Source organism: Oryzias latipes, chromosome 8, assembly GCF_053564925.1.
Source record: "Oryzias latipes strain Hd-rR chromosome 8, Olatipes_Hd-rR_3.1".
In the NCBI taxonomy this organism is placed as follows: Eukaryota; Metazoa; Chordata; class Actinopteri; order Beloniformes; family Adrianichthyidae; genus Oryzias; species Oryzias latipes.
This window is the reverse complement of record NC_136244.1, coordinates 6,064,273-6,078,082: the sequence shown is the minus strand read 5'-3', so window position 1 is coordinate 6,078,082 and position 13,810 is coordinate 6,064,273. Positions and strand designations below refer to the sequence as shown.

Here is a 13,810-nt window from a genome sequence, read left to right as displayed (position 1 = left end):
GAAACATGATCAGAGTCAAGACAGAAACATTGAACTAAATTTGTGTGTTTATTGGGGTGATATTTTGTAGTTAAGCTGGTAAGTCACAGGGATTTGGAAGGGTTATTTTATTTTTTCAGCTCATAAAAATAGAAAATCTTAATGTTTTTAAGATGTTCTGCTGGATTAAAGATTAGGAGTTTGGCAGGTGATAAACGCGGCCTGTTTTTCAGACACCTTGTCTTAAGGTGAATTCCAATCATCCGATTATAAAAGACTAGAAATCCCACCTTTTGGAAGACTCTCCTCTGTCTTAATCACTTCTTAGGAACAGCCAGTAAATATCTCAAGTTTAGCTGCCTTTAAAAATTAACACTTCACTCCCACGTGCTTTATTTGTATTTTTTCTACAGCATTGTTTTTTTTTTTTTTTTTGGATGAATGAAACTGGAAGTTAAATGTAGAAATTTAAAAGCTCAAAATTTAACTTTGTCACTGAAAAAATAGAAGTTTGCAAAATAATTCTGACAATTCATGTAGGAATAAATAACTAAATTATGTTTAGGACACAATAATTGTGACAAATACTCATAACTTAAATATCCACTTAAATATCATCCTCACTGTGGCCCTAAAGTGCAAATCACATCTACAAATCCCTCAATGCAAAAACTTATTAAAGTCCCACTCCAATCATCATTTGATCTATTTACAAAGCATTCCTAGTGGTCTTTTAATTATAATTATGCTGTTTTTAGCAAAAATTAAATAAAAATAAAACCTGTGATGCTTTATAGGTCAGACTTACTGTAGAAAGTATAATTGTTAGAGATTAGGGGTGAGACTGTTGGTGGGGAGTAAGCCTGCCCCTACTTCCCGTCATCCATCTATTTATACTCTCTCCTGCTAAGGATCCTTCACAAACCAAAGCTAACAAAAGCGGTGCAACAAAAATGGCGAGCAATATTGGAGCTACCCGGGCGCACAGTTTTGACCTAGATGTCAGCTCAGATGAGGAAAACAAAGACGTTCATGGATCTATTTGTCTACAAGTGGATGCATCAGAATGGAGCAGAAAAGGGTGCTTGTGGCCCAGCGATGTAGCACCTATGTCACAGCTACAAGCTTTTTCAAACAGCATTTTCTACTTCTCCTGATTCACAAAAATTTAAAGAAAAAAATACCTAAAAAATGCAATTTGAAGCTTAATTTTCAAAATAAACGCTCTCCATCATCAGCAAAAGGCCACAAGAACATGGTAAAAACACCAAAAACAAAATTTTCATCAAAGTAGGTCACAACAACAATTAAAGAAGCAAAACAAATAATAATAAAAAAATTAAATCAAAACAAAATTCTAGCAACCCAAACGTAAAAACAACAACATACTGGAAAAATGTCAAAAACTGAGACAAAATAAGAAACCAGAGAACGTAGGTATCATGGGACATCACCGATTGGATGAGAAGAAGAATGTTTTCCCCGAACTGTAGTAAAGACTTGATTGATCAAAATTGCAGTGACTGTGGCCAGATGTTTAAATAAATGTGATCTGTCGGAAGATATCGCCATGCCAAATACCTTTCGGTTGAGAATGTGGACAGTGTTATGGGATGACGTTATCCCATAACACTGTCCACATTTTACAACGTTTTCCCATAATACCTGCCTTTAACAGTTTTTTTTTTTGGTTTCATTTTTTAACATTTCCTTTTTCCTTGTTTACCACATCTGGAGAGGCGCTCAAACCTGTAACTTTCTGTGTTCCTGAAAGTTTTAGATACTGCTGGACCATAGAGGGAAAATCTAGTAGGCTAAAACGTCATTGAAGGATTAGCGAACAGAATATGACCTCACACCCGTTTGACTATAGTTGTTGCTTTTTGCAACATGTCTGGTTAAATAGCATCACTGCAAACTTATTAATGTTACAACCCAGAATGTAAATACGTGGTGAAAAAAAATCAAATTCCTTCTTTCATATTCTCTTGGAGAATCTCCCACCTTTGTGGCTTTTGACTGGAAAAGGATATTTTTATTTATTTGGTTGAATCCCAGGATTATTGAAACCCTTGGATCTGAGCTAAAAATAGAACTAAGTGGTGTGAAGATGTCACATCGCGGTCCCTGAAGTTCTGACCTTTTGAATCATTTGCGTGTGCAAGGCTGTGGCCCACTTTGCTTTCTGCTACACACATGTTGCATAAACTGTTCATATGCATGTTTACTTTAAATTGCTGTCTTGTGTCTCAGCTAAAAGCAGCTTCTTAATCATCCAAACTGAGAGGATCTGACAAAATAATTTAAGGGGAAGATCTCAAGGTGTTCAAGTGTATTTTAAAATACAAGATTCAAAAAAAAAAAAGAAAAGCTACAGACAGACAGAGATGGAGTCCGAACACTGCCTGGAAATCTTTTGAAGCAGACTGTCAGAAAACAACAAGGGGGAAGGGGACGAGCTCCTGTCTGTCTGTCATTTCTTTTCCTGGCAGAAAAGTCTGTGCTGTGACAGAAGCTGCAGAGGCAGCGCGACTGACAGCCACAGATTAACAGTTGATAATTATAAAGTCTTCTCATCAGTTCTGGGCGCCTCTTATTAGCACACTGGGCACAAACAGCAGCTCTTGCATGAGAGTTATTTTCCCCCAAAAGATCCTGACTTGGGATTTAAAAAAAAAATCTTACCTCTCCACAGCGGGGTGGTAGAGCGGCCGGGCATCCTGGGGGGACAGGTAGCTGTAAAAGGCGGCTCCTCCCACCACACGGATGTTGAAAAGCACCCTGGCGTTCTGAAAGAACAGAACAATTAAATCAATACTTTGACTCTCATTCCATCCTAAGACTCTTCTAAATTCCAGATCCTTCTGGCTGGTCACATCATTTTTAAAATCAATTTCCTTTTACTTTAACACATTTTGCACTCTATGGAGACTTTTAAACTTCCTGCTAGGTAAATGATAAAATAAGTTGCACGGATTCCATTCATTAATTTTCTTCCGTTTGTCCCTTTCGGGGTCACGGGGCTGCTGGAGCCTATCCCGGCCACTTATGGGAGAAGGCAGGGGACACCCTGGACAGGTCGCCAGTCTGTTGCAGGCACAAATTCCATTATATGATAAATAATGGCAACAAAATAAATTTGTGCAGAATGCACTGAGTTTCCTTATTGTCTACCGTTTCATCTGAAGATTAAAAAAGTTAAGTAAAATTGTCTTCTTTTTCATCTCCATGCAGCTGCAAGCAAATCTGGGAATTACCTTATTTATCTATGTGTTCCCCGCCAATTAATTCCAGAAAAACAAAGCAAGAAAGCAAACTTTGAGAGGATTCCAGACGTTTTTATTGAGCTTTGAGCAAAAAAAAGATGTCTTAAAACACAGGCTTGGACCTGCATTTATCAGTTTTTACCCCTAAAATCACCAGACTTTTTCCACATAATCCTCAGAACCGCATAAAAGCTCGAGCTGAAGATGAGGATGCAAACACGCTGCTAATATCTTTTTCCGTGCCTGAAGCGAAGGGATATTACTCAGAGATCTGCATAGATTGGAGGGGCTTTAGGAATAAAGAGAGACTCTGCAGAAATGAAATTGATTTCCTCTTGTTCTCCTGAAGTCTGGAGTTACGCACTGGCTGAGATCAAACAACCAGCCACCCCGTACTTCAGAGGCAGCTTCAGCCCCGCTGAGTCTCTGATATCAGGAACCACATCCCAGTGAGTGCAATGGGAACACTTTGTTTAGGTCCAACAAAAAAAGCTGCCGGCATGTACAAATCCTGGAAAACAGGGACACAATATTTCTGAATTACTGCCTCTCATCCATGACGATGAGAATCCATAAAGGTAAAAAAAAACAAAAAAAACAATGCCTACCCACCATATGAGGACAAATACGTATTTTTCAGAGTGTAAAAAAGACAGTCACAGGGATATATTTCCAAAATAATTTCTTAAAGTTCAAAAATAAATTATGACACCTATCATTTTGGGACAAATTGCTCTCCTCTTTTCACTGTTAACCTCTAAAAAGCTGCCGTCCACATGCGTGGGCATCATTTTTTGGGTTAAGTTACCACAGTAGTTAATTCTGGCTAACTGGGGCCCCGTACATACGTGTGTAGAGGGTTAGCTCAGATATTAGCTTGGGTCTAAAGGGGTTAAAGCAGGAAGCTGCTCCTCTGTACGGTGGCTGAGAGGTGCAAGACACACTTAGATTTAAGATACAGCAACAAATCCCAGTACAAACGAACAAATTACAGAGTCCTGAAACACAAAAGCAAATCCGGGTGCAAGTTACCAAATACAGAATCACCAAAAGACATTCAGTCATAGCAGTTGTTGTATCTTAAATGTTCATTTACTGGAGAAATGTCCAAGAGAAAAAAAAAGCATTTCCATATTAATATGAATCAGTCAATGCACCTCTGCGCTAAATAACTTTCATAAAGAGGAGATTTTTCAACTTTTTGGGGATTTGGAAATGACTGAAGGTCACAGTTTGGTCCATTGAAAAGTCCACAGTGTTGCTGGACTGAACCAAAGTTCACCTGGAAATGAACTGGGACCTTTTTTCAGCTATAACTTTGGTCCACAAATGTTCAAAGATGGAGACCATAAACCTTCCCAGCATGCAGTGGTGCTTGATTCCTACAATTAGTTGAGGAGAGGATCCAAAAAGGATGTTTAAGTAAAAGCAGAGTTACTTCAAAAAAGGACGCATGTAGCAATAAACAGAAACAGAGCTGAAAAAAAATAAATAAATAAAAGTTGGCTGTTTATCCCAGAATGGGGAAAATTGTTCTCCGCATTTGACTCATCCCCTGGGGGAGCAGTGAGCTGCAGACGAGCCGATCTCGGGCACCAGAGATGATTTTTTGAGAGCATATTTCAGCAAATGCTGAAATGAAGTACTGAAATAGGTTTTAAAAAGGATGTTCTTCCTCTTGTTTAGCCTTTTTGCTCATATGTAACATGCTAAAAAGACTTGCGAGCTCCTAACTGCTTTGCAATAAGAAAACTTGTATTTTCGTCTATTGAAGAAAAACCTCACACCCCTGCTGCTTTACAAACTTTACTAACTAGATTTTAACCTTCCCCCACCTTCTAACTAGGTTAAACATTGATGCCACTGATGCCTGCCGGCATTTGTGCAGTCAAAGCTGAATTACTTTACAATGTTCAGTGTAAATGTTTACATGCAAATACATATTTCCCATGTTATTATGTAAATGCAAAACCAGTCAGTCTCTTTGTGTTACTTACAGGTGGATTTTTTACAGGTTTTGTTTCCTGCTACAAACCTCGTGATCTTCGTTGATCTTTTTAGTGTAAAAAAAAGGAAAGTCTACCATTTATAACACTTTCGCTGTTATGTAACTGTTAACATGCTATAAAACCAGTCAATACACACTCTGTATTGTGCCTTCTTACTTGATATACTGAGTGCTAGTGTTGGAAAACACCCACAGAATGGAAATGTTTCCACTTTTTAAAAACAAGATCACAAGAGGTAAAGCCACACAGACAAACAGCAAATCTACCCATCATTAAATCCAGAGAACCCAACTTTTAAAGATATATTTATTTACTTTGTACCTTTTTTCCTTTAGGCCAGCTTTTTCTAGCCATTGGTAGGACTTGATGTCAGCCAATTCAGTTATGGTCCGGTGGTACATCTCATGCAGGGGCTTGTCCTACCATGAGAATCTGTCCCCCAGCACTGCATCTTGGATCCTTCATCCCGGATAGTGGCTTCCATGCTCACTAGTCCTCGGCCTCCTTCCTTGCGGCCAGCATACAGTCTCTAATACTGGATTTGGGATGGAACCCTCCATGCATGATGAGGAGCTTTTGTGTCTTAACATCCGTGGCCTGTATCTCTTCCTTTGGCCATCTTATTATTCCTGCAGGGTATCTGATAACTGGTGGTGCGTAGCTGTTTATTGCCTGGGTCTTGTTCTTGCCATTGAGCTGGTTTCTCGGGACTTGCCTTACTCGTTGGAGGTATTTAGCTGTTGCAGCGTTCCTTGTTGCCTGTTCCAGGTTGCCATTTGCCTGCGGAATTCCAAGGTACTTGTAACTGTCCTCAATGTCTGTTGTCACCATCCGACTGCATTTCTCGAGCCTGAATGACATCCCAATGTCAGTACTGTAGATCTTGGTAGTGTGGATCAGGGAGTCAATGTCACGCTCGCTCTTAGCATATAGCTTGATGTCATCCATGTAGAGGAGGGGAATGATGTTGGCCCCATTTGTGAGCCGGTATCCATAGCCAGTCTTGTTGATTATTTGCCTGAAGGGGTTCAGACCTATGGAGAACAGCAGTGGGGACAGAGCGTTTTTGGGCAAAAGCTGTGTGTTTTTTCTGGAATGTCTCGCCACATTTGAGACATTGTTGTTTGCTAATTCCTCATTACATAGTATTCACACTGGTAAAGTTGCTGAAAGCAAACAAATCTGCCCAGGTGCCATAAAACATACTATTTTCTTCAGGAACTTCAATTTTCTCGAATTTCTCAAATAGTTGTCTTACCTAGGTTGGAACATTGTTGGGATTACACCCCAATGGGAGTCTTGGCGGTGATGCAGGTCAATAGTCACATAGAAGTTTACTTAGAAAATGTCTACATTTAGATTTTTTTTAACCCTAATACTCGGCCCGTTATTTAAAAACAAAAGTATTTTTATGAATCTTTCCTGTTTACTGCTTGCCGACCTTAGTCGACAGCTGGTCGACAGACTACCCGAAGAGGTTCTGCATGATGAGGCTTTTATGCACTTCTCATTCAGCCTCACTCAACATGTACTGTCTTTTTAGAAGAACTTCCATCCCATAATGACTCTGGTCAGCCTTCACAGTCGTAGACACGCCCCCTCTGCACGTTTTTGTTGTTCTCTTCCTCCTGCCCGCTTGCACTTCCCGACAGTTTTAAAGGAAACAGGACCTTCTTAGAATATAACAAAAGAGCTGTATGCGGCTCTGGAGCCGCAGGTTGCCGACCCCTACGTTAAGTGCAGTGAGTTTCTTTAGCCAGTAGGCATGCATCATGTCAGGGCCCGGCTCTGTCCAGTTCTTCATATCTGTGACTCTTTCTTGGATGTCTGCCTCTGTGATGGTTACTTAATTTTGTTCAAGGTGTTAGGATCCTGGTCTCCTCCCACACCTACAGTGGGTTCATCTTCACACCTGCTATCCATCTACTTATCATATACATAAACTTATCTGGATTCCTCGTCCTTCAGACGACGTCAGTCCGTCTGCTTTCTGGGGTAGAGTACTGACTCATTCTAAGCTCTCAAGCCAAGCCTTTTGCCATGTTTTATGCCAAGTGCCACATTCTACCTGCATCCTTACCCACTCTGTGTTTTGCCCCTTCAGGGATTGCTACCAGCTTCACCTCCACCATTGGCCATCAATTGTCTTCCAACGGGACACCAAGCCAGGCTCCACTCTTCAGTTTTTTACAACTTCCACCAGACCAGCAGCTCATCCATTTTGTCATCCATCCAAGCCACGTCTTTCAAGCAAGAATCCTCTACCACCACTGGAACTAAATATTTAAAAATAAATAAAAGACTATGATTTCATCAAACTACAGTTTCTATCCTGCTTCTGGGTCCAGCCCCATTCAACATAACACAGGGATGTTGCTATGTTCTTTTCTCAAAGAGAACAGCCATTGGGCATTGCTGTTATGTGCTGTCTCTTTCTACCATATAATTTTCCAGTACTGTTCCAGCCTTGGTGGGTCTGCTCTTGAAACACAGAGGAGTTAAATGAAAAAAAAAGATTGGTTCTGTAATAAAGTTTGCTGCTGAAAAAACATCTTTGCGCTGCGAGGCATCATTCCATCTTGTCCAAGCATGACTGTCACTTCAACATCTTTAAAGCTCCCACTTATGAAAAGGAAAACTACAGATGATGTTAACAAGAGCGAGGTTTCAGGAAAAAATGTCTGTTTTGAGCAGTGCTGCCTTTCCCAGACCCATTAAACTCTACAAGCCTACTTTAACTACATAGCTGACAGAACGGAGCACAAAAATATAGGAAATGTTGCACCTGCCTCTTCTCTTCCGTTCTTTTGTCTTCAAAGAGGAGTAGAGTAGGAAGCAGCAAGTGAGGCGATGATTTCTTGTAAAACCTGCCTGCACTCTAAACGCCTGTTTACTGCGTCTGCGCACGGCAGAAAAGACGCTGGAATGTACAAGCAGGAAAATGGAGCCTTTGTCCTCAGAGAAGTAAATAATTGATTTGACAAAGAGCTACAGTTTGCTTTTGTATCATCATCTCCTTTGTTTTACAGTTTTCTAAACAAAGCCGACGTTCTCCTGCTTAACCCAGGCGCAGGAGGCTGATAGGCCAACAAGCCTGCTTTAACAGACTTCATTACCATGCTTCACTGACTGTCGCAGCAATATAAATGCAAATCTATTCTAATGTTCACTGAGGGGCAGAAATCAGTCCTTCCAAAAGTTTTAAAAGAAAACGTCCAACCAGTAAATGTTTGACCAAAATCAATCAAAATTTAATTAACATATAAGAGCACATCTGACCAATGGAAGGAAATTTGCATTTTTATGTGATTCAAGTCATAAAAAATGGCACATAGCAGCCATTTTAACAATAAATATTTTAAAATATTCACACAACTCTCCCTATACTGTTTTATATCCCATTTTGAAAGGAGTTCCACGATTCTCAATGCTGAATATTGAGCAGTGAAATAGGAGTGAAAAATGACCTTGCCCACACTGCTTCCCCTGGCTCTGGAGTGGTGCTGGTGGGTGCAGAGTGGACCTGGAGTTCCTGCTTTCTCATGCTGACTTTGTGGGTGGATGTTCTGCTGTCCTGAGCCAACAGACCCGCTCAGAAACAGGTGTGTGCCAGCCAGCCTGGCAGGAAGTCGCAGCTCCAAACCCGCCCACACTCGCACGCAGACAAAACCTACACAGTATGTTTCTGATGGGGCTGCAGAGCGCGGAGGGGGTTAGGACTGCCCCCTCACAGCAAAAAAAGGTTGTAGTTTAAATCCCAGCGGGGTCCTTTGTGTGAAATTTTCTCCCCACAAGAACATTTTCTTCAGCTGCAACAAATTTCAAGCAGTAGATGTAAATATTTTATAAAGTCCAAGGAGAGTTGCAAGATGTTCGTTTTCATCTTTTCTTTTTAAATTTTGGAAGTTATGCAGCTGTGATTCAATGTGTTGAGCAGATCAACAATTGTTATTTATGTTATTATGCTTCTAAATATAGTTTTGAACTCACATAAACAGAAAACGTCTCACTGATGTGTAACTAAGCCATCCCTTCTGGATGTTTTGTGCAGTGAGAAGTTAGCGGGCCCCACACATGAAAAAGAAGACAAAATTCTCACTGTCATGAATACTTCTCGGTGCAAAGAAACAACTCCACAGCAAACAGCTGCTTCTTGATGCCAGTGTTCTGTAGTGGGTTAAGTCTTAGTCACATGCACCCATATGGTGGTTGACCATTAGGGAATGGGTGCTACGGGTTTTGGGGTTGTCCAGACCGTAGAGAGGAGCGGCTGCATTGCAAAGGAAGCATAGGTGTGTCTTCAGTGCGGCCACTTTAAGATTATAAAAATTTAGAGGGGCATACAATGATGTCATTTAATCAGTTAGTCAGAAAATACAATGTCCCAAACACTGACTTTTATCAATATTTGCAGGTGAGGGACTTTGTTAGCAAGAATGTAAGACATCCACTTTCTTATGATATATCAGATGTTGAGAGACAGGTCTTTTTGATAAAACCAGCAAGTTCCATAAGTGCATTCTATCATATTCTTAAATGTAAGACTTCAACTAACGTGCTACAATTGAAAAAATTATGGGACAAAGAACTTGGTTTAGAGATTACTGAGGAGGAGTGGAAAGATGTCTGGGAAGGTGTAAAAACACTGTGTGTTTGTAATAGAGTCAAAGCAACTCAACTCATGACTCTCCACAGAGCCCACATCTCCCCCTATAAGCGGCAGAAATTTAAACCTGGCTCCTCCTCCTTGTGCTTGAAGTGTAAACTGAGCTCGGTACCCTAACACATTGCTTCTGGTCGTGCTCAAAAGTTCAGCAGTTCTGGCGTGTTATTGGTCTGGAAATGAATAAAGTTCTATCGGCTAACTTGAAGAAAAATCCCTTGTTCTTGCTGCTGGGATTACCTGACCCTGTTATCAGTGATAAATATAATAAGAAACTTTACAGAATGCTCACTTTTTGTGCTAGAAAGTGTATCCTTATAAACTGGATCTCTGTCAAAATTCCCTTCAAAGCACAATGGCAAAAAACTGTTTTTAGTTACATGTCTCTCGACTATTTAACTTGTCAGAAATGTTTTTGGAAAGATATGGGAACCTTTCTTGGTGTATGTTGGACTAGACATTTCCACAATTATTAAAAGAGCATTTGTATTTTGACCTCAAACACGTATGTACAACACCGGCTCTACTGTTGTTTGATCTTTCTTTTTGATGTATGGTTTGGTTATGACTCCAGCACATTTAATTTCTGTATCCGTGGGCCTGTTCTGTTCTGTTTTGTCTTGTCCTGTTAGTATGTTGAAAAATAATAAATATATAATAAGAAAAAAAAAAGATTATAAAAATGGAACATACCATTGTTGTGCGTGTGATAAGTGTATTGTGAAGCATACACACACTTATGATGTAGGTGTGATGTTGTTGTACTTTGCCCAGCCCATTCATAAATGAGGTGCACGCTGACACCTTACTGACTGCGCACACATACTGTGTGTACGGGGGGTGTGGGTGATGCATGGGTGTCAGTAGGATGTCCACACAAACTACACTCCGTCTAATTTCTTTATTACAGACAGACAAGCTGCAAAAAAATGGGGCATGAGGAGAGCACACTTATTAACTGAACAGCACTCCGGGGATTCTTGCACACTGCGCAGTCTTTGGTGGGTTTGGAAAAATGAAACATCCGTACGACGTGTGTGCGTCTCACCTACTTCACCCTTACATGTTGTTTAAGCATTTCCTACGACTTGGCACCTGCACCATGTCCGCCAGGAAATGAGCGTGGAGATTTTCACTCTATAGGCTCACTGAGCGATCTACGATCCTAAAATTTTGTGCGGACCCCATTCAGGTTTCCCCATATCCACCCGTAAGGACAGTTGTGACTAAGGAAATAACTGCTTTCTGTAAATGTGTCTACAGTGTTCATAAAGCTTGAATACTTTTACTTAAAGCTGCAGAAGAACTCATAGCCCCAGTCTTTCTCACCGTTTACACAGTTCCCTCTGCCTCTCTGTTTCTGTGCAGACAAACTCTACAGTGACCCAATCAAAAGACAGAAAGCACCAACAGTAACGTTTTAAGTGGTCGTATCAGAGAAGTTGACCAATCAGGTGAGACCTAATCCAAGAGCGAGTGAGGTCATCACTTGAAACTGTTTGTATTGAATAGAAAGGAGAGGAGCTAAAAGATGAAGTTAGTTTTATTTTTTATTTTTTATTTGGGCTGCTTCTGTAACTCTCGCTACAGAAAGGTGCTCTCTTTTCAGTCAGTAAAGTTGTTTGATTCCATATTTTTCTAATAAACCAATCAGAAAATGAAAATAAAAATAAAATAAAGCAGACTCCTTGGAGACCCTGAATACAGTCTGCAGTGCTGCTGACACATCAGGGAGCGTACAGCCGCTCCTGCACCTGTACTCTTTTCTGCTTGATGGAGAAGTAGGAACATCAGAAGAAAATAAAATTTTAATCATCATCAAATAATGATCAGTATACCTGCGCCTGAGCTCCATTAATCATCAGGTAATACAGCTTGCTGAGGATGCTTTGCTGCAGCTGTTCCCAGGAAATAGACTGGTCCTCTCTCATTAAAAAAGGAGGTCCAAACCTGAAACAAGAAGGAAGAGCTTTGCATTACGGCGCATTCATATTCCTGCAGGTTTGAAACCCAAAGCTCTAAAGTGTTTTCTCTTCTACTAATATCAGTTGAGTTCCTGCTCAGGATTATGATAATTACAGTGTTGTTGTGGCTGGGGAGCAAAATAAGAACAGAGGGCAGAGGAAGGACTGGAGAAAGACCTGAAATTATCATGAATTAAATTGCAGACTGCAAGGCAGCAGGATAAAGCTGTTTTTATATTTCTTATTTTTTCTAGAATACTGGATGAAGAAGCCAGGTTCGTTGTCAACTTAAAAACAAAAAAAAGCAAAGGCTTTGAACATTTTGGCTTCTTTAAAATGAGTGTCAGTATGATACAGAAAGCAGAATTTTTCATTTTAAAAAGTTAATCTGAAATTTCACTCGGAGCGAGAAAGAACTGCATGCATCCAATGTCATTTTCTTGGCACAGTCCAGTCCTCCAGCTGTCATCTGATGAAAGCAAGATATGTGGGTGGATTGAGCAATGAGGGAGGCGTATGAAGGACGAACCAAGACATCAGCGCTCACAGGGGAGATCAGAGTTTTTTCTCCTGCTCTCACCTCTATCGATCTCTCTGGACTTCGTCAGGGAAACGGGGGTCTGATGGATCTCTACATCTCACCAGATGTTCGAGTCCTTGGCTATTTGACTTGGAACTAATCTTCCCAAGTCCCACCACACAGTAAAATGTGTTCCTTTTCTTGGTGTCAGAAAAAACACGGTTCTCTCCATCATAGGAAATGTGAAATAAATGAGCAGCTGCTTTTTGCGGATTTGAATGATTTGGAATTGGAAACTATTTTAAGCTCATCTAGTTTTTAAAAGGTTTCCTTTAAAATAGCACCACCTTTTAAGACATGGCATGGTTTGAAATGGTAATTGGTGTAAACGTATAAAACACTTCTCTATCTTAAAAGGCCAAAAGTGTTTCCCAGTCACAGTTCTCATTCATTCATACACTTTTTTGTTCATTTTTTTCATAAACTGGGGTTACAGCTCATAAAACCCACAAAAACAGAATTTCAGATAATTGGAATACTGTGGAGAAATCCCCATTTACCTCTCTGTTTTTGCAAAAAGAGAAAGACCACAAACACACCAAATCTATCAAAAATATAGTATTTTCTAAATGATATGTCCATCTGCATTACTTTAATAGTCTGGGCAGGGGCCAGGTCCTGCTGGAATCTGCCTCTCCATCCAGATCCTCAGCAAAAGGAATCACAAAGTCCTCTAGAACATTCTGCTAGATCGTTGCAGTGATATTGGATTGCAGAAAGCAGAGTTTACCAACACCCGAGTTGGACATTGCACCCCAAATCATGACTGACTGGAGAGATTTCACACTGGACTTGAAGTAACTTGGGTTCTGCTCATCAACAGTATTCCTCCAAACTCTTGGACCTTGATTCCCAAATGAAATACACGCTTTACTTTCAGCAGAAAATAGGACCGAGGACCACTGGCCAACAGTCCAGTCCTCTTTCTCCTCTGCTGGCCCAGGCTCAGAAGTGGATTAACCTGAGGAACCCGACAGTTGTAGCCTATCTCCTGAATGTGGTGGTTTTTGAAACGGTTCCTTCACCCATTCCACTCTTTCTGGATATCTGCAGGTTCTTGAATCTTGTACTTTTGATTATCTACTGAAGTCGACGGCCGTCTCTTTTACTGCTGCTTCTCCTGCCATGGTTTGCTCTTTAATTAGACCTTTTGTTGATCTGCTTGGACACAGCGCTCTGTGAACAGCCAGGATCCTTAGCTAGGAACTTATGTGACTTACCCAGACCATGAAGGGGATCAATGATGGTCTTCTGGATGGTCAAGTCTGAAGACTTTCCCATATTAACCAAACTTAGACAACTGAACCAAACTGAACCAATTTAACGGCATCTGAGGAACAGGTGCTTTT

The 13,810-nt window shown here is 40.5% G+C and overlaps 1 protein-coding gene across 1 annotated transcript in view; it reads right to left on the bottom strand.

Moving 5' to 3' along the window:
* usp43b (ubiquitin specific peptidase 43b) overlaps positions 1 to 13,810 on the bottom strand; it is a 100,125-nt gene that overhangs the window by 9,009 nt on the left and 77,306 nt on the right. The window contains exons 8-9 of the mRNA XM_011478550.4: positions 11,756 to 11,867; positions 2,665 to 2,768 (exon numbers count right to left, since the gene is read on the bottom strand). Of these exons, the coding sequence (XP_011476852.1) occupies positions 2,665 to 2,768; positions 11,756 to 11,867 (216 nt within the window). The remainder of the gene's footprint in view (positions 1 to 2,664; positions 2,769 to 11,755; positions 11,868 to 13,810) is intronic.